Source organism: Myotis yumanensis, unplaced genomic scaffold, assembly GCF_028538775.1.
Source record: "Myotis yumanensis isolate MYYU_CA2020_CCGP unplaced genomic scaffold, mMyoYum1.0.hap1 SCAF_4, whole genome shotgun sequence".
Taxonomy (NCBI): domain Eukaryota; kingdom Metazoa; phylum Chordata; class Mammalia; order Chiroptera; family Vespertilionidae; genus Myotis; species Myotis yumanensis.
The window spans coordinates 95,746,246-95,773,323 of NW_027223755.1; the positions used below are offsets into that span (position 1 = coordinate 95,746,246).

General features: G+C 48.7%; 2 protein-coding genes across 3 annotated transcripts in view; one reads left to right on the forward strand and one right to left on the reverse strand.

Annotated features, from left to right (window-relative positions):
• Window positions 1-16,001, forward strand: part of CARHSP1 (calcium regulated heat stable protein 1) — a 29,176-nt gene extending 13,175 nt beyond the window's left edge. The window contains exon 5 of the mRNA XM_070413011.1: window positions 15,719-16,001. Within this exon, the coding sequence (XP_070269112.1) occupies window positions 15,719-15,731 (13 nt within the window). The 3' untranslated portion in view covers window positions 15,732-16,001. The remainder of the gene's footprint in view (window positions 1-15,718) is intronic.
• PMM2 (phosphomannomutase 2) lies at window positions 947-27,037 on the reverse strand. 2 transcript variants are annotated; one of them, XM_070413002.1, is made up of 8 exons: window positions 26,918-27,037; window positions 18,872-18,983; window positions 14,143-14,219; window positions 13,365-13,456; window positions 10,094-10,193; window positions 9,908-9,983; window positions 8,617-8,732; window positions 947-2,203 (listed from the first exon to the last, which is right to left on the reverse strand). In XM_070413002.1, exons 1-8 carry the CDS (start codon window positions 26,981-26,983, stop codon window positions 2,102-2,104), a joined length of 741 nt encoding a protein of 246 aa, XP_070269103.1. In that variant the 5' UTR covers window positions 26,984-27,037; the 3' UTR covers window positions 947-2,101. The 2 variants fall into 2 exon arrangements, with proteins under 2 accessions (XP_070269103.1, XP_070269104.1); XM_070413003.1 differs by lacking the exon at window positions 26,918-27,037 and adding an exon at window positions 19,074-19,096.
• Window positions 27,038-27,078: the final 41 nt, after the last annotated feature.

Genomic DNA, 27,078 nt, shown 5'->3' on the forward strand with positions numbered 1-27,078 from the left:
AACAAATTGATGTTTCTCTCTCTAAAAACAAACAAAAAAAGTGTATTAGGAAAAATTAGGACCAGCCCATTGAACCTGTTTAGGGAGAGGCCAAAGTAGGCATTTAGCTCAAAACCATGAGATTGTGGGCATGTTACACTAAGAGGATGTTACCCAGGTGGCATGAGGGAGGCCTTGGCTCAAAGCTGCAGGTGACACTGGGAACCAGCTGTAAGTGGGGGTGGAATGAGCTCCAGAACCTGAGTGGGTGCTGCAGAGGGCAGACAGGTGGAGGGGCCTGGAGGCCTGGCCCAGGTGCCTGTAGGGCTGAGATCCAGGAGCACTTCTTGGGGGAAGAGGAAGAGGAAGCAGTTCTTGGAAAGGAAGTGATTCAAAGCCACCTACGCCCTGCCCTTCCTGAATCCACATCTGCTCCCCACCAAGCTGTCGCAGATCTCGCTGCCTCCAGTTCCTCCCGTAGGGTCAGGCTTAGGCTCCTCAGGAGGCTCGGAAGGCCTTCCTGGAGGCCTGACTCCCGCAGCCACCTGCTGTGCCATGCACCCCTGCCCTGCACATAGGCCTTTCCCCGAGCGACCTGAGTGCAGGGCTGAATACCGGCCGGCGGCTGCAGTGCTGGGACGGGACCTGCTTTCTTACCAGCTGCAGGCTGCTCAGGGTGCAACCTCAGTGCTTCCCTCTTGCTCAACACTTAGCACACGTTTAGGGTTCTGGTGATGGTCTTTATCCTGCGAACTCTTCGAGGCTGAGGGATGGTTTCACTCATCCTCATCTACACAGTCGGGCTAAGTCCTGCTTACCGGGTTGCTGGGGGTTGCCTGAGTTAGTGATAGCTCACACCCACCATTCAGTGGGCTTTACTGAAATTAAGTTACCTATGTGGTGGGGACTGTATCCCATTCAACCGAAGAGCAAACAGGTTGACATGAAAAATAATCAGAGTGAGAAATAGGAAACAATACAATCACTTTAATTTGCTACTCGTCACTTTGAAAGGTCATTACAGTCCATTTGCAAAACACTTCGACAAGATGCCACCGATGGCATGTCCTGGGAACCGCTAAAAACATCAACCCCGTGGTGGGGGGCAGACTGTCTAGAGCTGAGAAGCTCAGGGACAGCTCTGGGGGGAAGCCAGGCTCCTCTGTGATGAAAGCACCTGGTGGGGGCAGAAAGGTGGGGGGTGCAAAGCGCATGGATTCAGGTTGGTGGGGCCCCGGCAGAGGTCCCGCTGTGGACTGAAGCCGGCCTGGGGCCCTTGTACCAATCTGTTAAGGGCTTGTGGGTCCCTACGTTTCCAGAGGCTGGGAATCGACGTTAACCGTTGCCTGGGCAAGCCGTCTCCGCCCTGTTCTGGACCAGGGCCTGGGGGGGCCTTCCAGTTCCATGAGGAACCTGCAGAACCTGGGAGGGAGGGGGGAAGGCCCAGGCCCTACCAAGGCTGTCCCAGCCCCAAGGCTGGAATCAGGGTGAGGGCCAGGGTCCCGCACTTATTTATTCAAAGGTTTGCAGAGAAACAGGGCAGCTTCTGCCCTAATTGCCGTGGCTTTCACCTGATACCTGAGAAACCAGGCAAATCAGGCCCCTGGGAGGCCCAGGCAGAAGGTTCTTTGGTGAAGGGTGACACCCGTTAGTCTCTCTGAACCTGGGCTCAGAGCCGGCCCTGGGGAAGGGCTGTTGGGACTATTGTCTCCCAAGTCGATGGTTAGAGAACCAGCCCCTCACTGTAGGGGATCTGAGCTAACCTGTGAACCAGGCCAGCGGAGTGCAAACTCCGTCGGGTCAGCTGTCACTTGCCCGGCCAGTCGTCCACAGGCCACGCTGAGGTCTATGGCTCTCAAACAGGAAGTGAGGTGGGAACACAAGAGTTCAGAGGTCACTTAGCTTAGTACCGCTGATGACCACAGTGCCCTGGTCTCAAGGCTCCTACCAAGCCGACACGACACTCAGCAGGTGCTTCATTTCAGGAAGTGTTTTTACATGTCTGTCCTGGGCTGGATGGTTGTAAATGTCTGTTGGCACGGGAGGGAGAGATCTGGGGTTGGCCACGGGGCGACCCTTTCGGGCTTGTAGCTGGGCCTTCCTGCCCTCTCACGGAGGGGCGTTAGGAGAAGAGCTCTTCACAGATCCTGCGCGTGTCCTCGGGGGCCATCACGGTGTAGCCCATGGTCCTCTGGTCCATGAAGATCTCATGGTCGTTCCCACCCTGCGGAGACACGAAGCAGACAGAGCCATTGCCTGATGCCAGGGCTACCAGAGGAAGGAGGAACCTGCCATTGGACGGGGCAAGGAGGGTTTCCTCGGTTACCTGGTTCCTCTGGAAACTAAAAGATAGTCACGCCGAGAAAGGGTGTCACCTTCTCCTGAACTGTGACTCAGGGGAACGGGTAATTATGCCGGTGAACGAGCTCGCGGTGTTCTTGTGAAGACCGAAGGCTTATTCTATAAACAAGCAGGCTCGGCAGGTGACAGGATGCTCAGTGCCATCGACCTGTTCCCACCGCACCTGGGCCTTTCTAACGAGCCACAGGAGGGGGGCAGCCACAGCCAGAACCCCTGCTCCCAGGTTTCTTGTGCTGGACACGCCTGTCTCTGGGCTGACGGAAGCCATGTGCCACACGTGACTATGGAGCACTCGCCATATGGCTAGCGGACAGAGGAACTGAATTTGACTTTGATTCATTTAACTGGAAACAGGCCCATGTGGCTGGCTGAGCCACGTGGCCTGGATTAGATCCTGGTTCTACCACTGGTGAGGGGGGTTCTTTGGGCAACTCCCCACCTGGTGGCATCTCCCACAGCGCTGGGGGAGTAGGTGATAAGATCATGGGATCTGGGTAAGGCGCCGGAAAGCAACCTCTGTGGCAGAACCAGCAGCAGCCCCTGTTCGGCTGTCTGGGTGTTTACAGTATTTTGTCTGGGTCATTACACTCCAGAGTTGAGGGCCCGGACCTGGGAGGACCTGACACGCTGCTGCGGGGGAGGAGGGAGGGTGGGGGCGCCGTGACTGTGGGTCCCAGTCCCGCTGTCTCGGGTGAATGAATCGGGCTTCCTGCCCAGTGCTGTGGGGGGACAGCTCCTGCTTTTCTTCTCATGGAATTTCCTCATAAAACTGGATAAGCAATCTAACTCCAAATCTTGAGAAAAATCAATTAGTTTTCATACAACGAAAATAGCGGCTGAGAACATGGGTTTTTCTCATAAAGAGTCTGTCGGAAAACCTGACATTCTTTTAAAGGGCTGACTGACCCATGAGATGACTCCTGCTCTCCCACCTGAAGATTAACTAGCCCCAAGCAGACACTTCCCCAGGGGAAGCGAGTTCACGATGTCCGGAGGGGCCGTGGCCGGGCCCAAGGTGTGCTGGGTAGAGGGGCCATGTCAGGAGGCCCTGACCTTGCGCCGTGAATGCCCTTTCCCAGTGCTCCCAGGAGCCTGCGGGCGTCTGGTCACCCAGAGGCCCTGTATCTGCTGCCTAAACAAGTAGCTGTGGAACCACTTCTAGTAATTCCTCTGACTTTAAAAAGGCCAGATTTCTCTCAGAAATGGCCTGGCAGGTAAACACCACCACAGAGGACTACGTTCAAAGGGAAAACAAACTCCTGCAGCGTCCGGAAGAAGCCAATGCCACAGACTTAGGAGGGGGCAGTTAGTAGTCACCTATCACCCAACTGCTCCCTGCCTGGATGTTTTCAGCAACTGGAGATACAGTGGTGACAACAAAACCACAAAACGACACAAGGGCTGCCTCCCAGCTCCCGGACATGGGAAGGAGCTGCAAAGAACAGAGGAGAAGGGAACCTGGAGTGACCAGGGAGGGGCCTTTGAGTAAAGGCCTGAGGGGAGGGAAGGGACAAGTGTGTGACCGGCTCCCTACGGGGAAGGCAGCTCAGCTCTCAGAACCTGCCAGGCAGGGCTGGAAGCTGGAAGGGCCGGCAGGGCCAGGCCCCGGAGGGTCTGAAGACCATGGTCAGGATCTGAGACCTGTGAAGCCACCAGAAAGCGGCACTCCAGGCCACAATGAGGCTCGCCTATAGCAGGTCTTTCTGAGGAACGGGGTGAGGATGGAAGCAGAGTGGAGCCAGGAGCTCCCAGCCGCCAGCCAGGGTGCACCGTGAGGCAGAGTGACCGCTGAAGGAAGGAGGGCTCACAGCTGTGCCTGCCCCTCCCTGGAGAGGATGTCACATTTGGGGACAGATGTGTGCCTGGCAGATGCCTAATTTGCATGAGTCTCCCCTGGTCCTGCCGGGATGGGGCTGGGAGCTACTGTGTAATTCACCCACGGAAGCCGGGTCCAGAGAATCAAAACCTCCCTCAGCTGGGCCGGGCTGCTGGGTCCCTTTCAGCTCCGCCTGCTTTCAGAGGGCAGCGAAGCGTCTGCACCACAAACCCCACCAACCTCCCTCCTGCCAGGGGCTGGCCTCCTCTGTGCGGTAGCTGCACAGAGCTTGCAAACCAGAGTCGGAGGGAGGCAGCAGCAGAGCCAAAGCACTGAGCTGCGAGGGCCCCTCTGGAGCAGTGAGGCCTCAGACAGAGAAGCTCCCACACTGGACGTGCATGTGCACCAAAGGCTCCCTGGCTCAGGCTGCGGAAGCTCAGCTTCCAGGATCCAAACAAAACCGGTTCCTGAGTGAAGATAAAGGGAGTGAAGGGGCAAAGGGATGAATAACGGCGATCACCTTGTTAGAGTGAATGACCACCTTGTTAGAGTGAATGACGGGCCCAAAGGCGAGGCCTCAGCTCAGAGAAACCGCCCATGAATATTTAACCCTTTGCACTCCGCTGTTCCCTCTCAGGGGACATCGGAATTCTAGCATATCACTCGGATGTCCCCTCTCAGGGGACATTGCAATTTATTAGTGATTACGGGGAATTGAGTTATTTCAACGCAGTTTTTTGAGACATGCATGTTTCCCTGAAGTTTTATCTTGAAATGGCACAAGAAATTAAATCAAAATATCGTAAAATTACTAAGATATATACAAGAAATGTCAGCGGGTTTTGTGTCGGATTAAACAATAAACTACATATTCCCGATGTGGGACAAAGAAAACGGGACTGCATTGTGTGTTCTAACAGGAAAACACCTGGTGGCAGGCGTCAAACCACTTATTACTGTCAAACATGCACTAATCAGCCTGCAATGCATATTGGGGAGTGTTACAAAACTTATACTGTACAAAATTATAAACAATAAAATATTGTTTTTTTTGTAAATATACATTCCTTGATGTCACCCAATTCATATAAGTCCAATATCATTATAATACGTTACTTGGTTCCAAAATTATACTAAATAATACGAGGGTCTGTAAATGCACGTTTCCGCCGCAAAGTAGCGTAGAGTAGCTGGTAGCCAATGTCCAGAATGGTTCGGAGTGCAAAGGGTTAAATCCCCACCAGGCGGGCCAGGCGGTGAAACCTAGCGGTGTTTGCAGGGGGAGGGGCTGAGCAGGCTCAGTCCCCATCGCCCCCCCCAGTTCTGCACACACTGTTGCAGAAGTGAACCCCGATTATCCTGACACTGGAGACCAAGAGGAAACCGCGTTAAGAGGAAGCGGACACTCCTGCGGGCAGACAGACTCCCTGTCGCCTGCAGTTCACACTCCTGCTGCCCGTGGACGCTGACCTCAGGTCAGTTTAACTAGCATCTGTCAAACGTCCAGTTGTCGTGGGCACAGAGCTGAGGGCTGTGCCCTCAAAGAGTGCGGAGCAGGGCTTCTCCTGGCTGAGGGGGCAGTCACTGCGGGGGCTGTACACGCACCTCAATAAGGAATAAAAGCTACCGGCTCTAGAGGCCCAGGATGTCCTAAGAGCCGAGAGCTGACAGTAAGTGCTGCAAGGTGCCCAGTGTCCTGGGACCACTGCTGGGCGGCCCGCCAGGGAACGTGGAGGAAAGGGGAATTTGAGGGCGTGCTGCCTGCCAGCACCATGTGGCTGCTTTCTCAGTGTGTGACGGTGAGCTGCAGCCCTGGAACGCCAGGCAGAGCAGTTCGGGGCGCGTCTTTTGTGCCTGGCCATCTCCTTCCTGAGGCAAACCAGGTCTCCCTCAGCCCGAAAGCAGAACTCTGAGCTGGGTTTTCAGATCCTGGTCTGTGACTGGTGGGAAGGATGAGAGGTTTCCAGAGCTGACAAGTACTCAGAAAAGCAAGGCCCAGGCCTCCTCCTTTACTCTGCTCTCTGGAGGTGCCCAAAGCAGGCGGCACCCTTGGTGCAGCATCGGTCCCGTCAGAGGCTGTCTCGGGAGAGGACTCGCAGGCAGGTCTGAGCCTGGGGTGCTCGGCAGGGAAATGGCTTCTTAGCTCAGGTGCCACTTCCCTGGAAGCTGCAAAAACATTTGCCTTGATACACAGAGAGAAAACAGCTTTCAAAGTGTCTATCCCCGAATGTGAACAGCGTTTAAAGCTAGTATTTGACAGCTCTGTGCCTAAAGTTTTAAGAATCGACATGTTGTTAAAAGGCTGAGATGCTGGACTGTTCACTCCCATTTCCAGGAAACCACTGACAAGAGGAACAGAGCTGAGGGCAAAGAATGATGTGAGAGCGCTGACCAGTGTTCCTTACAACAGCAAGAAGCCGCCTCTCCTAGGGAAACGGGTGAATGAACTACGCTCAAATGACAGAATGTTCAATAGCCACTAACATCTTGTTTGCAGAGAAGACTCACTAACGTGGGGGAAATAAAATATGGTTTGAGAACAAAAGCAGGAAGTAAACAATGAACATGCAGGAGTCCCACATGTGCGATCCTATCGGTGCAGAGAGGACAGCCTGGGAGGCACATCAGCTGTGACAACAGGTGACTTATTCTTTCTTCTCCATACTTTCCTCGTTTTCTACAATGAATGCATATGACTTAAGAATGAGGGTGGGGGGACCTCCATGGAATAATATCCACTTTTGCTCCGGCCTGTGTGGCTCAGTGGTTGAGCATCAACCCATGAACCAGGAGGTCACAGTTCGATTCCGGTCAGGGCACATGCGGGCTCGATCCCCTGTAGGGGGCATGCAGGAGGCAGCTGATGATGATTCTCTCTTATCATTGATGTTTCTATCTTTCCCTCTCCCTTCCTCTCTCTTAAATCAATAAAAACATTAAAAATAGTATCCATTTCTTAAAAGCAGGCAAGATTTAGAAAAACAATTGATGTGTGACGATGTAGCAGTTAAAAAGACTAGGAAACAAATTCACAAATGAAGAACTCCCAAGGAAGTCACTTTCTGACTTGCTCAAGAACTAGGCTGCATTGTGCCAAGTCCCAGCTGAGGGACCTGGAACGCACAGCAGAACGCCTCCTCACAGCAAGGTGTTCTCTCCTGTCTGATAGCTCTCTCCTCAGCCTGGAGGAGACAGCACCCATGGGAGGACTTGAAGAAGCTCCTAGCCGTTCCTTAGACCTCGGGGTCATTGCATCAGCTAACTTCTCCCAAAGCCGGTACTGAAAGCACCGCTGCGTCCGGAGTGCTGGGTGCAGGATGTGACTAGAAACTGGTTCTCTGTCATTAGGAAAAGGCTGGCCGATACGCCTCCTGAAAAGAACGGCGTTCCTTTGGGAATTAGAACCTTTCTCACTCGCTGGAGAGGGTTTGCTGACGGGAAAGCACACTCTTAAAAGAGCAGGGAGTTTGTTCTGGTGCTCCCAGTTTGGGCAAGTTACTTACCCTTTCTGAATCTCCATTTCATAATTCAGAAAGGACACGAAACTATATATCCAGAAGTGCCTTTCATGTTGAAAGGCAGGGCCACTTGGGATAGATCTTAGCTGAAGGAAGCAAGAATTCTGGAGGGGACCAGAGAGTGAAGGGCTAAAAAACTCCCTATGCAGCATTTATGATGCACCTGCTGAGTGCAGTACGGCCCAGGACGCCCGATGGCAAGGTAACCACGGAAGGGCACAGAGGGCGAGAGGAATTTAAAGGGAGACGCTGAGCCTGAGACTGGGCAGGAACCCCTGGCACTGAGCCTCCCTCGGGCCTCACGGTGACAATGTCCTGGCACCCGCCTGTCCTGAGGAGAGCCTTGCTTGGCTGCCAGAGGGCTCCAGGGAAATACCCGCCAGGGACTCCTCCTGCTGGCGCTGCCCTTCAACACCGGGCTCTGCTCTCAGTTCCAGCTTAGAGTCAGTCCTGGACTAGGGGGTTCCGACACCTCTGGGGGGTGGGGGCTCCTGTACCCTGTGTGTGATGCTCAGGACTGACCCACCCCCTCCCAAATTCCAGACTCAAGAGACTCCTTGTCCTATCATTTGGAACCGAAATGAATGCCTCTGGGAAACAAAATACGGAGGAAAAAGAATGGCAAGGGCTCTGCAATGCGAAGAGGATTTGACAGCAGCCCTGGGTCAGGTGTTCTGGAAGGCACTGGAGGAGGGCAATATTTAATTCAAAAGCCAAAGTGAAGGCTCACTGGATTCTTACCTCCACTGAGGTGTCAGGTGTCGGAGCAGGGAGGGGAGGGGGCCTTAACCACCCCAATCACACCCTTCCGGAGGACAGAAGCATCCCTCAGTTTGAGCTGGGCTGGGGAATGTGTGGGTGAAGGGAAAAAGCCCATTTGTCCATTTCCTCCCTTCAAGCCCAAACCAAACAATGAAACCGCAAAAACACTTCCATACTCACTGGCATGGTTTTGTCTCCAAAGAAATAAATGGTCTTATAGCCGTCCTTTTCCACGTGTCCCAGGCAGTACCTCTTGTCCCATCCATGAGGAAAGACATCGATGCTGATCTGGCCTCCTGCCAAGTGGGGAGGGGACACACAGGCTGAGGGTGAGAGGGAGGCTAACGACGTGTCACTGGAAGGAGTGTGCAATGGACTGGATCCTCGAGCCGCTGCTTACACTTCTTTAGGGCTAGGTTCTAGAGGTTCATTCCACCTTATGTGTTTTTCCAACATTATTCCACCTAAAACCTGAAAGTGGGACCCAGAGGACCCCGCAGAGCGAGGGGGGCACTGCATTTAGCTGCTCTGTCAGTGAGTGAAGCATGCTGGGGGAGATCTGGTAAGAGCCCCATTCAGTGGTGCTGACCTCCAGCTTCCACTCGCTCAGCTCCTCAGCTCCGAGTGGAGAATGCCTGGAAGCGGCTGCATCCAGCTCGTCTTGCAGGACAATGAAAACACAGGGGAGGGGATTTACAGGCAGCTTTTACCGCAACAAAAACCCTTTCAAAGCTGTGTCAGAACAGTGTTCATCTCACAGTTCGACAATGCTTAAAAGCCCACCCACTCATCTATTACACATAACTCCCTCTGCAGTCCCAGTCTCCCCACAACCCGCACATTCATTAGCGCTAGTAAATGAGAGGGCTTTGAGTAATGACTCATCGGCACTGACAGGAGAGATCGGCACTGACGGGGGAGATCGCTTGCCTGAAGCATTTGACAGGCTTATTCTACCAAAAAACAAGCCTGAGACATGAGCGTGGGAAGGAGTGCATCAGTCACCAGAAACGGCCGTGTGCTGGTCCATCGTCGTGAATAAAGCCTTTCCTTTCTGGGCCTCAGTTTCTTCATTTACAGAACCAACCGAGCTGACATCTAATTCAGTCTAATGTACCGAAGAGGCTCCCATCCCTTCTCTGCTTTGGAGCTCACTAACGTGCCTGGCTGCCCAAAGGTGTGAGGGGAAGTTCTTATTCTTCATTAATACGCAAGATGCTCTTATTTCTGACCAGGAGGAGAAATGCAGGGAGGAGGGCTCCTGCTGGGTGAGAACTTAGAGCCCAGCCCAGCAGCTGGAAGCCATTACCTAGCAGGGCAAGTCTCTGCCCTGCCCATCACACAGGGGAGTGGGTTTCTCCTACGGATGGACTGCTCCTGAAGTCCTCCTGCCCCCCTGCAGACGGCACAGCCCAACTTCAGGCACGCACCCGCCCACCACACACCCCGGCAAAGCTTGAACATACAATACCTATGGAAAACGTGAGGCCTTTTCCTGCGAACTCTTTCTGCAGATCTGCTACAAATTTCTGTCGTATGTTTTCTTTCTGAGAAAGACAAAAAGACACCGGCTGTCTACTGTGTTGCACACTGTAACTGTGGCCAGAACGTGGCCCCTCTTACCTTCCCAGACCCAGGATGCTTCAGAAACACTCACTTTATCGAGTTCGTAGAATTCAATGCGTTCCTCTTGGCTGCAGCTTCGTCCAATAGGAGACACATTTAACATCCCGTTCCGGAATTCGATGAAAGTGCCCCTGGAGAGGAAGGGGACAGAGGTACATTACCCATTCGGGCAACATTCTAGATGGACAGACGGGCTGAAAAGCTGGGCGATTCCAAAAGGCAGAGGCTGGTGTGGTCCACACTCCGCTGGGCGGGGCGTCCTGGCAGCCACGAGCCACATGCCGCCGTGAGCCTGGAAATTCAGCTCACTGAACTGAGACTCGATTTCAAAGGTTTAGTAGGAAAAGGAATGTGATCATCAATAATAATGATTTATGTTCACTATGTTAAAATAATTGTAGTTTGAATATATGAGACTAAATGAAACACTGAAATTAATTTCACCTGTTCCTTTGTTTTTTCTATTTTGACGTGGCTACAGAAATCCTAAACTCCCATTCTATTCTGTTCAATAGGGCTGGCATTGGGCAGAGAATCTAAGAGTCAATATAAATGATGACCAGCTCTCCAAGTTCCCTGAGGAGTTTGAAAATGTATGTCCCAGACAGCTCGGCCAGGGACCTCCTGAAGTCACTGCTTTACTAAGCAACGTGGCCCAGGAAAAGGCTCTGAGGGTCACCCACGAACTCCCAGGAACTGAGGAAACTCGTCACCCACTGGCGGGCTGTTTCTGACGGGTTGACCTGACAGAAAATGAGAACAGCCTGACCCTTTTGAAGTTACCTCAAATGAAGGGGCTTCTTAAAAAAGCACTTTTCCCCACCATGTTTCCAGTTTGAATTTCAAAAAGTTTCTTAAAAACTCAAGTAACTTGTAAGCTATTTATTCTGACAAATGAGACTGAAGTGTTTTGTTTACAGACGGTGTGCTCTGAAGTGTCTTCCGGTTCTAGCAGGGACGCCTGTGAGGCTGACTCCTTCTCCCTGGACCCTCTGCTTTCCCCGCCCCACAGCCCCGACGTCCAGCCAGCACCACCTGTAAATGCTGAGGACACAGGCCGCGTGCAGAGCGAGGACCCTGTGCAAGGCCAAGGCCCCTCTTACTGGGCTGGGCGACTCTGGGCCCTCTCTAGCCTCAGAAAGGGGCTACTGGCACCCACTCTGGTTACCTCTGAAGGGTCTTGTGAAAACCACATGTTCCAGTTTATGCAGAAGTCATCTGCATACTGGGAAGCAGTGAGTACTCACAGTACACTGCGACCCCAGCTCCTTTCCCCAGCTGTGCCTACCTTGCAGTGCACCTGGGACACTTTCTCTAACCCTCCCCCCACGCCCTCCCCCGGGGGTCCTGGAGTTGGTGCAGACCAGCCGTGTCCCCTACACCTTCCACATGTACACTGGGGGGTGGGGGACTGGGGACCATTCCCAGGGCGACCCTAGGGCTGTGGGTCCTAAACTGTCAGAAAAAGAGTTCAATTAATTTTCCCCAACTCAGGGACAGTATTGCTCTATTCCCATGGCACAAAGGGAAGCCGATACATCTTATAAAGCCTTCTATCCTAAAAATCAGGATTAAGGCTGTTTGCCTGGCATTCAACTCCGCACCGAAGTCTTACTGTGACAGCTAGTACTGCTGAGAAATGTGGGCAAAGGCCGATCAAGCTGGGTCTCAGTTCTGCTTCTTGAATTCAGCAACCATGTCACGCTAATTCAGAACTGCTGCTCCGCACACAGATCTCCCTCTTGAGGTGACACCTGTCTGAGGACAGGATCCTGCTTGCCTTTTTTATCCTTCCTTAATGCTTAACGGAAAGACTGAGCTGGCCTGGGATGTAAGATGCAGTTTTACTTTTTACTATGGAGAATTTCTAATATACACAAAAGTAGACAGAGCAGGATAATGAATGCCCATGTGCCCTCACCCAGCTGCAAGCTGGGTCCAGCCCGTCTCATCCTATGAGACCCCTGTGGAAAGGGAAGCCCCTTCCCTCTCAGTGGAGGTGCTGGGCAGGGGCACCTGTCCCATCAGTTCTGCAGCTAGTCTTTAAAGTGCAGCATTGCCGCCCGAGCCAGTTTGGCTCAGTGGATAGAGAAACGGCCTGCAGACTGAAGGGTCTCGGATTCAATTCCAGTCAAGGGCATGTACCTTGGTTGCGGGGTTCAACCCCAGCCCAGGTGGAGGCCTGTGCGGGAGGCAGCCAATCAATGTGTCTCTCTCACGTCGATGTTTCTCTCCCTCTGTCTCTCCCCTCCCTTCCACTCTCTTTAAAAATCAATGGAAAAAATATCCTCAGGTGAGGAGTAACCAAAGTGCAGTGTTGCTCTGAAGTTTAAATGCCATTTTAAAAACGTTTCTCCCTCTGATCATTAAGGTGTTACATATAGAGTGCAGAACACTGAAAATAAAATGAAAAGTCTTTCAAAGAAATCACCTGTACCTTCACCACCATGATACAGCTGCTGTTAACAAGTGTCCATTTCCTGCCAATTTTTTAACTGTAGGCATGTGTGTACATTATTGTTATTTGCCCAGCCGGTGTGGCTCAGTGGTTGAGCGTCGACCTATGAACCAGAAGGTCACAGTTCAATTCCCAGTCAGGGCACATGCCTCGGTTGCGGGCTCGATCTCCAGTGTGGGGAGTGTGATCCCCAGTGTGGGGTGCTCGGAAGGCAGCCGATCCATGATTCTCTCTCATCATTGATGTTTCTATCTCTCTCTCCCTCTCCCTTCTTCTCTGAAAACAATAAATACTTAAAAGTTAAAATAAATAAAAATGGGAATTGAGATAACAGAATCCAAGAGGTGGGTCCCTAAACCCAATGCCTGCAGAAGTCAGAAAGATGGGAGAAGTGGCCTGTGAAAGACTGGGGCGGGAGCAGGGGAGTGCTGCTATGTGGGCATCCAGTTGTCGGGTCTTCAGGTGCAGCAAAAGCCTGAAATCCAGACATTCCAACATGTGAAATCAGACTTTCAGATGCTTGCAGCTAATTCAGGTATGGTTTAACCGTGGGCCAGGCAAACTTTGCTGTGTGGGCTTTGCTCTGCGGGCCTCCAGTTTGAGACTTCCCGGGCTGGGGTTTATGTTGCTTTTCCACATTGCTGACTCACAGGCATTTCCCCTACCCGGTAGCCTCTGAAAGCATGTTCTTTTCAATTTCCATCAAGTGGACGTGCCATCATTTGCATACTCATTCTTCTACCCCTGGCTTTCCAGAAGGGTTCCAGGGATTCTTAAAAGAGCACCTACCCACCCAATGCCATCCCTCCACATTCCTGGCAGCCTCTGCGAAAAGCAAACTCACCTCTTCTTCGGGAGCTGAATTTTCGCAATGTAGCTGAGACAGTAGTTGATTAAGTCTTGGATTAGGGCCTCACCCAAGTGACCTTGAATACTCTAGGATAAAGAAGACACTGGAGTTACTTCATCAGTGGGAGGCACTTTTAAAATGATCGTCAGCCACTGTCAGTCAGGGTCACCCGGCTGATGTGGCAGCGAGGATGACGCCTCCACCACCTTTTCCCTTCTTTCCCTTTGTTCTCTGGTTGAGACCCTAAGGCAAACCGGAAAGGGCTCAGTCAAAAGCATGTTTTGCTTCCTTAGTCAAGATTTCTGTATTCATTATCTTTCAAATGCTTCATGGAAGACTCACAGAGTTTATTGGTGCTGCTTTTATTTAATCAAAATACTGACACAAAATATATTTGTTCCACTGTGGCTTTCTCAGATATCGTATCTGAACAGAATGATCTTAATACTACTGACAAGAGTGTTAATTAAGTACATAGTACTTAATATGCTTGTAGTGGCGCTTTTTGACCCAGCCTCTGCTATCACAACAGAAATATTAGATTAAGTGTCCTTAAAAAACAATTATAAAAATATAGATAACAATTTGGAATATGTAACAGTTCCATGATTCAACATTCCAAATGTAAAAATATACAGGGCGAAGATTCATTCCCACCTGTTCCTCAGCTCCCAAATGTACCTCCCCAGAGGTGGCCGTGTCAAATACATTTTTGGAAAACATTTCACTAGTAGTAGACAGTAGTTCAGTAGTTGGATACTCAAGAACCCACCTGTTTACACAAGAATTTCCCATCTTTGTACGCCACCAAGCCATTTTCTGGAAACACATAATCATACTTTTCAACCACTGCAACCAAAACAAAAGAAAACTCAGAATGCAACGAATGGGAACTTGTGTTCCTATGTCTTGATTAACATGTATCACCAATAAAACTGCTGAACTCCAGTGCGGACACCTCATCTTCACAGACTGGGAGAGTGAGAAAAAGCTCTGTTAAGTTTATTTTTTTTAAGGTTCTTCATTACATATTTAAAATATGATCACTAGGCTGGAGATGGGAGAATCAGTGATGGGCCATTTCATGCCTCTGCCTTCAGCTTGCCTGTCTGTAAAGGAAGATGGAAGCCAATGATGGTTCCCAAACCTCCTGGGAATTAGCATCACCAACACGATGAAACTGTGCAGACTTCTAGGCTCTGCTTTCTGAATCAGACTCTGCAGGGGCCAGACTAAAAATCAGATTTTTTAAATAAAGCTCTTTAGGTGGTTCTTATATGTAGTCAGATTTGGAGACTCTACACACCCAAATCGAAATGAATTCTCAAACGTTAAGTACTGCTAAAATGCGGATTCCCAGGATATGTGCTGGGGGTATTTTAACAAACTCCCCAGGTGATTCTGACACAGGTGGGTCCTAACTTCCTTTTGGCTTGTGAATGTTTTGATTCTGTTGTTTTGACTCACTGAAAAGTACGGACACTGTCCTACACTGACACAACACCCCTGAGCCTGTGGGTAAATATATGACTAGAGGCAGAAAGGGCAATCGGGACCAGGTAGCACAGTTTCCAGGCTTAATGTGCTTACAATGTTGTTCAGTGTTTCTAAGCAGAGCACCTAGAAGGAAAATTAAGGTAAGGGAACAGAGAGTTTAAAAGGAATACAGAGACTGCTCTCTATTGGTCCAGGAAACACAGCCTGCTCAGATTTGGATGGTGGGTATTACATCTAGAACAGTGGTCTCAGCTGGAGGTGACTTTGTCTCTAGAGGACATTTGGGAATGTCTGGGGACATTTAGATTGTTACACTGGGGGTGAGGGTGCTACTGGCATCAAGTGGGCAGAGCCAGGGACCCTGCTAAACATCTGTAGTGCACAGTCCACGACAGAGAATTGTCTGGGCCAAATCATAGCAGATTAGATATATTATAATGTAGCTTTAGTTAGTTATGAAATTAGCTCTTCTTAAGAGTCATAGCTGCACTGGAATGTATTCATGTCCTGGGGCCTGTAGGCCTGCCTGTAAAGCAAGTTTCAAAATGTATATATGTCTGCTTAAGATAACAGAGAAGGGCCCTGGCTGGGAGGCTCAGTTGGTTGGAATGTCATCCCGTAAACCAAAAGATTGCGGGTTCAATTCCTGGTCAGGACACATGCCTAGGTTTTGAGTCTGATCCCAGTCAGGGCATGTATGGGAGGCAACCAATCGATGTTTCTCTCTCACATCCATGTTTCTCTCTCTCTCTTTCTCCATTCATCGCTCTAAAATCAATTAAATAAAACAGAAGAATATAACCTGTTAAGCATGAAATGTACAGCTCTGTTCTTTTCTTTCTGCTCTTAAGATCATGTCACTGACTCACAACCCCAAGATGTCTTACAGACCTCCCCCGTTCAAGACCCGGACAGGATGCCACCAGGAGCTTAATAAGTCAGAGTGCTGAAGCTTGCGTAAGAACTGACCATCGACACAGCCCACCACCCTGGACTCTTCACTCATGATTACTCGTGATTTCTGCTCTATAAAACCTCTTGTCTGTAAACCATCGGGAATTCAGATTTTCCAGCACAAGCTGCCTGGTCCCTCTGTGTAGTGCTATACAATAAACACCAATTTCTTTCCCGGCACCCGTGTCAGAGTAATTGGCTATATCTGCAGTGCTGAGTGGATGGAACTCCGCTTGGTTATAAAAACGTCAACAGTGATGAAAAGAATGATCAATTCATCTACCTTTCCACCCACTCTTTCTTAAAGGCCAGGCGCCCGGGAGGCCTTGGGGCTACGAGATGAATAATCCACAGCCCTAGTCTTCAAGACACATTTATAACCAGACAGTTTCCAATAATCAGGGAGTGCTACAGCAGCAGGCCGGGCATTAGAAGCTCTTGGGTAGCTGCTAAAATACCTCTCCCCAGACTGTAGACTTACTGAGTCACTGGAAGTGAAAGCCCATGAGAATCGCCAGCTTCCTGGGGTCCTGTGCTGGGGATTATGGTTCAGTAGGTGGGGGAGGAGTCTGGCTGACTCATGACTAAGGGAACTCTGGGGAACACTGAGTTAGGGCAACAGAGAGGAAGCCCCTAGACCAGGGGTGGGCAAACTTTTTGACTCGAGGGCCACAATGGGTTCTTAAACTGGACCGGAGGGCCGGAACAAAAGCATGGATGGAGTGTTTGTGTGAACTAATATAAATTCAAAGTAAACATCATTAGATACCAAAGATGGCGGCGTAGGTAAACACCGGAGACCGCTGCCGCAAACAACCATTTCAAAAATACAACTAAAAGACGGAACGGACATCACCCAGAACCACAGGAAGGCTGGCTGAAGAGAGACTCTACAACTAGAAGGAAAGAGAACAGCAAACCGAGGCTCAGAGGAGGCGCAGTGTGGAAAATACAAAGGTACCGAGGTGCGCGCGCAAAGCGGGCTGGTGGCTGAGGGCGCGGTTGTCGTTTTCGGTCGGGAGTGAGTCTCAGACTCTGGGCTCCAGATCCAGGCGAGTCTCTAGGGACCCAGACTCAAACGGGAGAAGCGGGATTATCCGGCATCAGTTGGAACCTGAGGGCAGCTTTCTCTCCAAGGTTTGCAGCGGCTGCCGGGGTTCTGAGAAGCAGAGCCTCTGGGAACGGGACTGAGAGCGGCCATAACTGCTCCCTCCGCCCGCCCTGTTGATCCCGCCCCGCCCAAACCCTGCGCACAGCCATTTGCCGATCGCCTCAGGCAAAGGCTGGATTAGCGCCTCCCCAGAAGACAGACGTTTTCCACACAGCTGATTCCTACAGCCAGTCGGCCTGGTGGTCAAATCCCTCTAGCGTTAACTACAACAATTAAGGCTTGGCTAGAACAAGACTGCGCACAAAGACCACAAGGGGGTGCACCAAGAAAGCATAAAAGATGCGGAGACAAAAAAACATGACAGAAATGGAGGATATGGAGCTAAGAATTGCAATTTTGAGGGCTTGCTATAAACTTGAGCAGAGCCTCACGAAAACTAATGAGACACTCGATGCTACGATAAAGAAATTAGAAAGTAAGCATACACGGACTGAAATAAAGAATATTATACCAAATAGCAGACCAGAGGAGCACAAGAATCAAACCAAAGATTCGACAAAAAACACCCAGCTGGAAAAGCAAAATGAAAAAAGAATTCGAAAGTGTGAAGATAGTGTAAGGAGCCTCTGGGACAGCTTCAAGCGCACTAATATCAGAATAATAGGGGTGCCAGAAGATGAGAGACAGCAAGATATTGAAAACCTATTTGAAGAAATAATGGCAGAAAACTTCCCCCACCTGGTGAAAGAAATGGACTTACAGGTCCAAGAAGCGCAGAGAACTGCAAACAAAAGGAATCCAAAGAGGACCACACCAAGACACATCATCATTAAAATGCCAAGAGCAAAAGACAAAGAGAGAATCTTAAAAGCAGCAAGAGAAAGAAACTCAGTTACCTACAAGGGAATACCCATACGACTGTCAGCTGATTTCTCAACAGAAACTTTGCAGGCCAGAAGGGAGTGGCAAGAAATATTCAAAGTGATGAATAGCAAGAACCTACAACCAAGAGTACTTTATCCAGCAAAGCTATCATTCAGAATTGAAGGTCAGATAAAGAGCTTCACAGATAAGGAAAAGCTAAAGGACTTCATCACCACTAAACCAGTATTATACGAAATGCTGAAAGGTTTCCTTTAAGAAGAGGAAGAAGAAAAAGGTAAAGATACAAATTGTGAACAACAAACATGCATCTATCAACAAGTGAATCTAAGAATCAAGTGAATAAATAATCTGATGTACAGAATGAACTGGTGATTACAATGAATCAGGGACATAGAAGGGGAATGGACTGACTATTCTTGGGCGGGGGGAAAGGGGAATGGGAGATGCGGGAAGAGAATGGACAAAAATCGTGCACCTATGGATGAGGACAGTGGGTGGGGAGTGACGGCGGAGGGTGGGGCGGGAACTGGGAGAAGGGGAGTTATGGGAAAAAAAGAGGAACAAATGTAATCAGAACAATAAAGATTTAATTTAAAAAAACAAACAAAAGAAAAACAAACATCATTACATAAAAGGGTACGGTCTTTTTTTTTTTTTTAGTTTTATTCATTTTAAACGGGCCGGATCCGGCCTGAGGGCCGTAGTTTGCCCACGGCTGCCCTAGACCCAGAGGGCACCTCACAGCTGGGTGAGGACAGTCAGGAGACAGGGCCTGAGCTGAGGCTACAGGGCAGTGGATGGGACAAGAAGTATGACGGGCAAAGACTCAGATGAATCTACCCATGAATTTGCATACCAAGTGCTCCATCAGCAACTCCAGAAATTTATTTACAGGATGAAAAACGGGAAAACAAAGACAGAGAGCATGTTCCCCCAACAAGGAATCAGGGATGAGGGTTCAGGGCTAGTTATGATACTCCATGGCTACAGGTTTCAATATTGTCATAAGAAGTTACTCTTTTATCAAAAATGTAATTAGCAATGTATAACTCACCATCATTTCCCAGCTGCTCCTGCACTTTCTCAAAGTCCGAGCCGCCTACCACTCCGATTTTGACCTTCTGCCTCAATTTTTGTAGAAAGTCATCCATTTCTTTGGTAATTTTCTGCATTTCACAAAGGAAAATATAATTTATGAGCCATAAAGTAATCAGGAGACTAAAATTGAAAGAATAATAGAATCTTTACTTGCATACATGCCAATTTCATTTCTAGGTCCGTAGACAAGTCCAAATATTTCACCTATAATTTGGAGACATCAACTTTTTACCAGAAAAAACTTGTTAAATTTTACTCATTTTTACCTCATTTAAAACACACAATATATTAACAGCTGTGTGTACTGTTCAGTTATTTTCTATGCATTTATATACTTGGCTACATGCATATACATATATAAGTAGGTCTCATTTTTTAAAACACAAGTGGACTCAATCTAAGTCTTTTGCAGTGACGTGTGTTTTCATGTGGTGCTCATTCCATGCCACACACAGATCCAGTACTTCCTTTCAAATGCTATATTTATGGATTTAAGTTGTTGACTTTAAAACAAAATAACATAATCAGGTTATAGAGGAAGTTTGGATTTGGTTTATTATAATTATACAAAAAAAACCCCTAAAAGATAACTAGATTTTTTAAGTCTTTCCACAAGAAATGCTCCTATCTATAAACAGTAGTTTCAATGGTAATAGTTTATACTTGTTAAATCCCAAACTGTGCTAGTTCAAGAGAAATTATAAACTAAGATGAAAAGATATCCCTGTATTAATACAAATCATAATGAATTTTTAAAAGTCTGATATCACCTGGCCAGTGTGGTTAAGTGGTTGAGTGTCGACCTATGAACCAGGAAATCACAGTTCAATATTCGGTTAGGGTACGTGCACGGAGTGCAGGCTCAATCTCCAGCAAGGGGTGTGCAGGAGGCAGACTATTAATGATTCTCTCTCATCATTGCTGTTTCTCTCTCCCTCTCTGAAATCAATAAAAACACATTTTTTTAAAAACAGTCTTATATCATTACTTTTAGTAATCTTAATTGTACATGTATGAGGCAGGATAGTAAGAAGCTAGGGAAATTCCTTGCCAAGTGGAATAAGGGAAACTGAGACAAAATAATTAAACAAGGCCAACTGATTTGAGCAATGAATCACAAGGTTTTATCTTCTCTAACCAAGGATACTTAAGAACAAATGGGTTACACATTCCAGACTGTCCTGGGGGGCAGACTGGCCTCAGTCCTGGTCCCTCTTCTATGACATTTTTAAAAAATGAAAATAACCTGGAAATAACCTTGACCCCTTTATACCACATTTTGATGAATCAACATATTGAAGGACACACCTGGGAAACTAATGAATATTCTGTTAAGACCCTCCCCTAAAGATTCCCATCCAGCAAAAGAAAGATAAAAAGTCTCAAGACCAGGGACCCACGGTGCACTCTCTCTACTGCATGCCCATGCCTTTCTCCCTTAGGTATGTATCTCTGCTCTCTTTCTTCTGAACTCTAAGGGTGCCCACAAGACTGCAACTAGGGGAGCTGTGGGCAGCAGCAGCTCATCGCAGGCTCACCCCCTGAACCTGTGTCCAAGGCCCCATTTTCTCTGACTTCCCAGTGAGCTAACAGCAGCCCCACCTTGACTCCCTTCTGTTGCTGTGACTTTTACTTCTTAGTGAGTTCCTGCAGCCCAGCGTGGCCCACTTCTTTCCTAGAACATTTCTAAAAGCCAAAGCAGCCCTCTCTTCTGTTGCCTCTTCTATCCTAAGCCCTTCCTGTTTCACTGTCCCAGCTTTAATAAACATACTCTCAAAATCACTTGGATGCATTTGTTAAATCTTTCCTGCATGAAGTCAAGAAACCACACACGACTGGCCACCCCAGGCAGACCCACTCCAGACCCAGTCCTGTCCGGTAACACTTACATGGAATATCTTTCAAACATAGTTACCAGAAATTAAAAACAAACCACTTAAGTCAACTTCAGTATATAAACATTTAGAGCTAAATCCTCTTTTTCTTAAAACAATATTTTTTATAGTACATACATATGATTAATCAAACAGAATTGTACAGAAGGGCTTAAATGAAGTGCAATCTTTTTTCCATCTTCCTGTGGAATCTTGACCTAGCAGACAAAAATCTAGAACTGCAATAGCAGCATCGATGAGTCAATGACCATGAAAGGAGTTCCTGAGGCCCCCAAGTGGATTGCTCAGTCTTGATGTCAGAATGGGAGGAAGTGGGGAAGACTCTGATTGCAAAATATTAAACATGCAATATTAATAATAACAGCAACATCAATACTTCCATCTTCAAACAGAAGCCTTGTACACATTGATGAGCTAAATGGTATTGTGGTCAGCAGTCAGACCTGTTCTGCAATGTGAATGGGTTGTAAAAGGTGCCTTTTCACTTCCAAGTGGCAGCCAATATTTTTTTACCAGGAAATAAGATAAAGCTGCTTGTGACCACAACAGAGCATCTAAACCACATCCCACTGCAGGACAGATCTTTAAAAAAATGTGTATATATATATATATATATATATCTCCTATCTAATAAAGAGGAAATATGCTAATTGACCCTCATGCCATCGCAAAGATGGTGGTGCTCACAGCCAATAAAGAGGGAATATGCTAATTGACTGCCCCGCCCTCAAAGATGGCGGCACCCACAGCCAATAAGGTGGGAATATGCTAATTGGCTGCCACACCCTCAAAGATGGTGGTGCCCACAGCCAATAAGGAGGGATATGCTAATTGACTGTCATGCCCTCAAAGATGGCGGCACCCAGTCCCCTCAGCCCTGCTGGAGCAGCAGGTGTGGCATGGCCCCACCCACCCCCAGGCAGACCCGGCCACTCCATGTGCCTGCCTCTGGAGTCCCCCAGTCCCCTCAGCCCCCAGCTGCCCGGGGCCCGCCGGAGGCACAGGCAAGCCTCGGGTGTTGACTGCCCAGCCGCCTAGGGCCGTCGCCTTCCCCTGATCGCTGGGTCGCCTCCTGCCCCTGAGGGCTCTCAGACTGTGAGAGGGGGCAGGCTGGGCTGAGGGACCCCCTCCACTGCATGAATTTTCATGCACTGGGCCTCTAGTCTTATATAATAAAAGGCTAATATGCAAACTGACTGAATGGCGGAACAACCAGTCGCTATGATGCACAATGATCACCAGGGGGCACTCAACGCAGGAGCTGCACCCTCATGGTCAGTGCGCTCCCATAGGAGGAGCACCACTCAGCCAGAGCAGGGCTCACGGCTGGCGAGCACAGTGGCGGTGGTGGGAGCCTCTCCCGCCTTTGCATCAGCGCTAAGGACCCCTCGGGGGATGTCTGACCGCCAGCTTAGGCCCGCTTCCTGTGGAGAGTGGGCCTAAGCTGGCAGTCGGTCATCCCTTGAGGGGTCCTGAACTGCGAGAGGGTGCAGGCCAGGCTGAGGGATGCCCTACCCCCAATGCACGAATGTTGTGCACCGGGCCTCTAGTGTGTGTGTGTGTGTGTGTGTGTGTGTGTGTGTATTTAAATATATTTTTATTGATTTCAGAGAGAAAGAGAGGATAGAAATATCAATGATGAGAAAGGATCGATTGGCTGCCTCCTGCACACCACTGGGGATCGAGCCCGCAACCAGGCTTGTGCCCCTTACCGGAATTGAACCCAGGACCCTTCAGTCCTCAGGCCAACACTCTATCCACTGAGCCAAACCATGTAGGGCAGGACAGATCTTTAGAGCAAAATTATTGTGATGTTACCAAATAACGCTGTGTTGCTAATTACGAGGAACTCTTTATCCATCACCCTAGACAAAATAAAACACAGAACAAGATCCAAAAGCTTGAAATTAAGGTGGAAAAATGTTAAAAACTCACCTTCTGGGGACAAAAGACTCTTTTGGGACAATTAAGGAAAAGTGAATGGAACAGAAGTGTTGACAAAATGGGAACCATGGGCCACAATGAGCCATTGCCTGTTTTTCTGGAAGGTCTGACTGGAACAGCTATGTCAGCGTCCACCCATTCATGTAGTGTCTGTGGCAACAACCAGAGTTGAGTAGTTGTGACAGAGACCACATGGCCTGCACAAAGCCTCAACTATTTATTTATTTATTTATTAAGCTGCAACTATTTACTACCTGGCCTTTTAGAAAAAAAGTTTGCCAACCCTTGGACTAGGGCAGGGGTGGGGAACGTCTGGCCCTTGAACCATATAAGGCCCTTGAAATCATTTGGTCTGGCCCTGCCAAGGCATTAGGGGTGAGTTAATCAAATGTTTGACCAAATATAGCAGGGATAATTTTTAAGTTGATAAATTTTGTATGGCCCGCAAATGATGTTATAAATATCCAAATGGCCCTTAGCAGACAAAAGGTTCCCCATCCCTGGACTAAGCACTACTAGGGAATTGATGAGTTTTCTTAGGTGTGATGATGATACTGTGGTTACGATAGATGTTCTGTCCTCTAGAGATGCAAGCTCAAATTTTAGGGGTGAAGTACTATGATTACTGCAGCCTAGGAAATGGTGCAGCAAAAATTAAAAAATAAAGGAAAATGAAGTTAATGTCAATTATTGTTGAAATTAAGTGGTGGGGATTTGGCTGTTCTATGTACTACTTTTCCAGTGGTTCAGTATATTTTAAATTCCTCATGACAGAAAGTTGGAAAACAATTCACCCAAATTTAAGCCCCCCTCTTTTGCAGGCTTTTGTTCTAAGTCTCAACTGTTTTTATTTTTTAATTAAACATATTTTTATTGATTTCAGAGAGGAAGGGAGAGGGAGATAGAAACATCAATGATGAAAGAATCATTGATCCGTCGCCTTCTGCATGCCCCACACTGGGAATCGAGCCCGTAATTCGGGCATATGCCCTAACCAGGAATCAAACCTTGACTTCCTGGTTCATAGGTTGATGCTCAACCCTGGCCGGGCAAATCTCAACTGTTTTTAGATGAAATGGCATTTCTTAGGAAAGAAATCAGTACAACAAAATTCTACTAAAACAGTGAAATGTGCAAAGCTCTGGACTCCATTCTAACTAGAGTTTACCTGTTTAAATCATATCCTGTTTCAGCAGCTCCAATAAAAGATAACCCATTCTTCTACTTCCTTGTGCTTATCAACGTGTGAATGCATTTATTGAGGAAGGAAAAAGTTGGATAATGAATAGATCTGTTACTAAAATTTTCTTATTTTTTACCTAGAGTACCCAGCACATAGAAACAATTATTTTTTAAATGACAATTTTTTTGAGGATTAAACTGATTTATGTTCACTGCAAAGAATATCATGCTTCCAATGTGGGTTGCCTGGTTGCCATTTCATACTTTATGCTTATATAACCTGATTCCTTCTGAGAATCAAAAGCACTTTCCCGAATGGCACGTCGCTTCTACCTTAGAAAAATGGCAGAAAATGGTAAACTTAGTAAATACAATGCTCTGAAGCTCAGAGACTGGTACCATATCTGCTGTGTGAAATCAAGACAATCTCTTTTTTTGTATTAAAATTTTTATTTTTCAATTACAATTCACATTCAATATTGTATATATATTAGTTTCAGGTGTCCAGCACAGTGCTTAGTCATTCATATAATTTATGATGTCATTCCTCCAACAAGTTTCATTCAATCATGTGGTACCAGTCATAGTTATTACAATATTATTATTATTATTATTATTTTTTATTTTTTATTTTTTAAAAAATATATTTTATTGATTTTTCACAGAGAGGAAGGGAGAGAGATAGAGAACTAGAAGCATCGATGAGAGAGAAACATCGACCAGCTGCCTCCTGCACATCTCCTACTGGGGATGTGCCCGCAACCCAGGTACATGCCCTTGACCGGAATCGAACCTGGGACCTTTCAGTCCGCAAGCCGACGCTCTATCCACTGAGCCAAACCGGTTTCGGCGATTATTACAATATTATTAACTATTATTCCTGAAGCTGTACTTTACATTTCTGTTACTATCCTGTAACTATAATCACTTCACCATTTTCACCATCAAGATGATCTTGAGTCTCGGTTTCCTTATATTTAAAAGGATAGCCACAATGGCCAGTGTGGCTCCATTGGCTGAGTGTTGTCTCGTGTACTGAAAGGATGCTGTTCGATTCCCAGTCGGGGCACATGCCCAGGTTGTGGGCTTGATCCAATGTCAGGGGTTTATGCAGAAGGCAGCTGATCGATGTTTCTCTCTCTCCCCTCGTCCCTTCCTCTCTCTCTCTCTCTCTCAAAAAAAAAAATCAATAAAAACATTTAAAAAAGGATAGTAATAACTATTCTATTTAGGATAAAGGTTGAGAGCATGCAAATATAGTGTGTAAAAAGGCTCAGGATGTAAACCCTAGACCTGTGGTCGGCAAACCGCAGCTCGCGAGCCACATGTGGCTCTTTGGCCCCTTGAGTGTGGCTCTTCCACAAAATACCACGTGTGGGCGCGCACGTACAGTGCAATTGAAACTTCGTGGCCCATGCACAGAAGTCGGTATTTTGTAGAAGAGCCGGTATTTTGTGGAAGAGCCACGCTCAAGAGGCCAAAGAGCCGCATGTGGCTCGCAAGCCACGGTTTGCCGAGCCGCAGTTTACCGAGCCGCAGTTTACCGACCACTGCAGACAATTACAGCCAATGGACCCCACTGAGCAGCTCTGTGTTTTTGTAATAAAGTTTTACTGGAACACGAGCCACGCTGTGTCTATATATGGTCTATGGCTGCTTCTGCATTAAAGTGGAGTAGTTACTACAAACCATATGGTCGGCGAAGACAAGAGTATTTGCTCTCAGACTCTTGACAAACAATGAGTGGCTAACCTCGCTCTAGACCACTAGGGGCTTTTAACAACCCACAAGTGCGGGCCAATCTCTGATCTCAGGGTCCGAAGGGGCCTTTGGAGAACCTGCAGTTGGGTGTCTTCACTAGGCACAGGGAACATGGGGCTCGGAAAGGTAGAACGACATGTGTGAGGCCACACACACTGGATGTGGAATTCTGAAGCCACCACTGCTACCACCTGGCCAAAACCAGCGACAGAACTTGGAGACAGGGAGGCCATCTGGGCCTCAAGTGGATCGGCTGGTGCTGGGTGATCCGTTTGCAGGAGGAGGAGGAGGAGGTCAGAGGGAGCTGCATCACAAACGTGGATCCTAACTGAAACCTGTCTGTGCCCGCAGCAGCAAAATCTGCAAGCGGGAGGCAAGTTTCCACAGTCCAGGGAGGCTCGCAACAGGCAGCCTGTAACAATCTAGGTCTCTCCCTCTTTTTAAAAAAATATTTTTATTGATTTCAGGGAGAAAGGGAAAGGGAGAGAGCAAAACATCAAGGATGAGAGAGAATCATTGATCGGCTGCCTCCTTCACAACCCCAGTCACCCACCCACAACCCGGGATAGAGCCTGAAATCCAGGCGTGTGCCCTGACCGGAAATCCAACTGTGACCTCCTGGTTCATAGGCCGACGCGCAACCACTGAGCCACACCGGCTGGACCCATCTAGGGCTCTTTGATCACCCAAGACCCGCTGGAGAAGGGGGTGATGGTGCTGGCTGACATTTACGGACTATTACTGAACAGAACTTACTGTAAGCCAAGATACTTTCATGAACTTATTTGATTTCATTCGACCCTCACAAACCCTAGGGCGCAGGTAAGTCCCCATTGAACACAGATGCTGAGGCTCCGATGCTAAAGGCACACAGGTGTCAGGAGGAGAAGCGGAGACTCTGCTCGGCCCGTTCGGCCGAGGAACCTGTTTTCCACATCAGGGTGCGGGGCACGTCCCACGGATGACAGAATGAGGAGGCACATCGCTGTCGGGGGGCAGCGCGCTGGTCCAAACCGAGGGCTTACGGCGCGTCCAGAACTGCATTTCCCACCCGAAGACAAGTTTCTCCCTCTCAGGAGTTTTCCGGCCCATCCCCTCCCTCCAGCAGGTGGGCGGTCCTCCGCCGCCCCTCGGTGCCCACCCTGGGTGGTCGCTGGCCCCGTCCGGGGACCGCGGGAGACCCTGCACCCGCCGCCTCCAGCCCGCAGCGCGCCGCCTACCTGCCGCGGGGCCGTCAGGGTCCCGTCCACGTCGAAGAGGCAGAGCGCGGGGCCCGGCGCAGCCATGTCTCCGGATCCCAGGACGCAGCTGACGTGGAGCGTCAGCACCTGGAGCTCGGCCCCGGGCTTCTGGGCCCAGCCTCCGTGCTGCAGGGCACGCC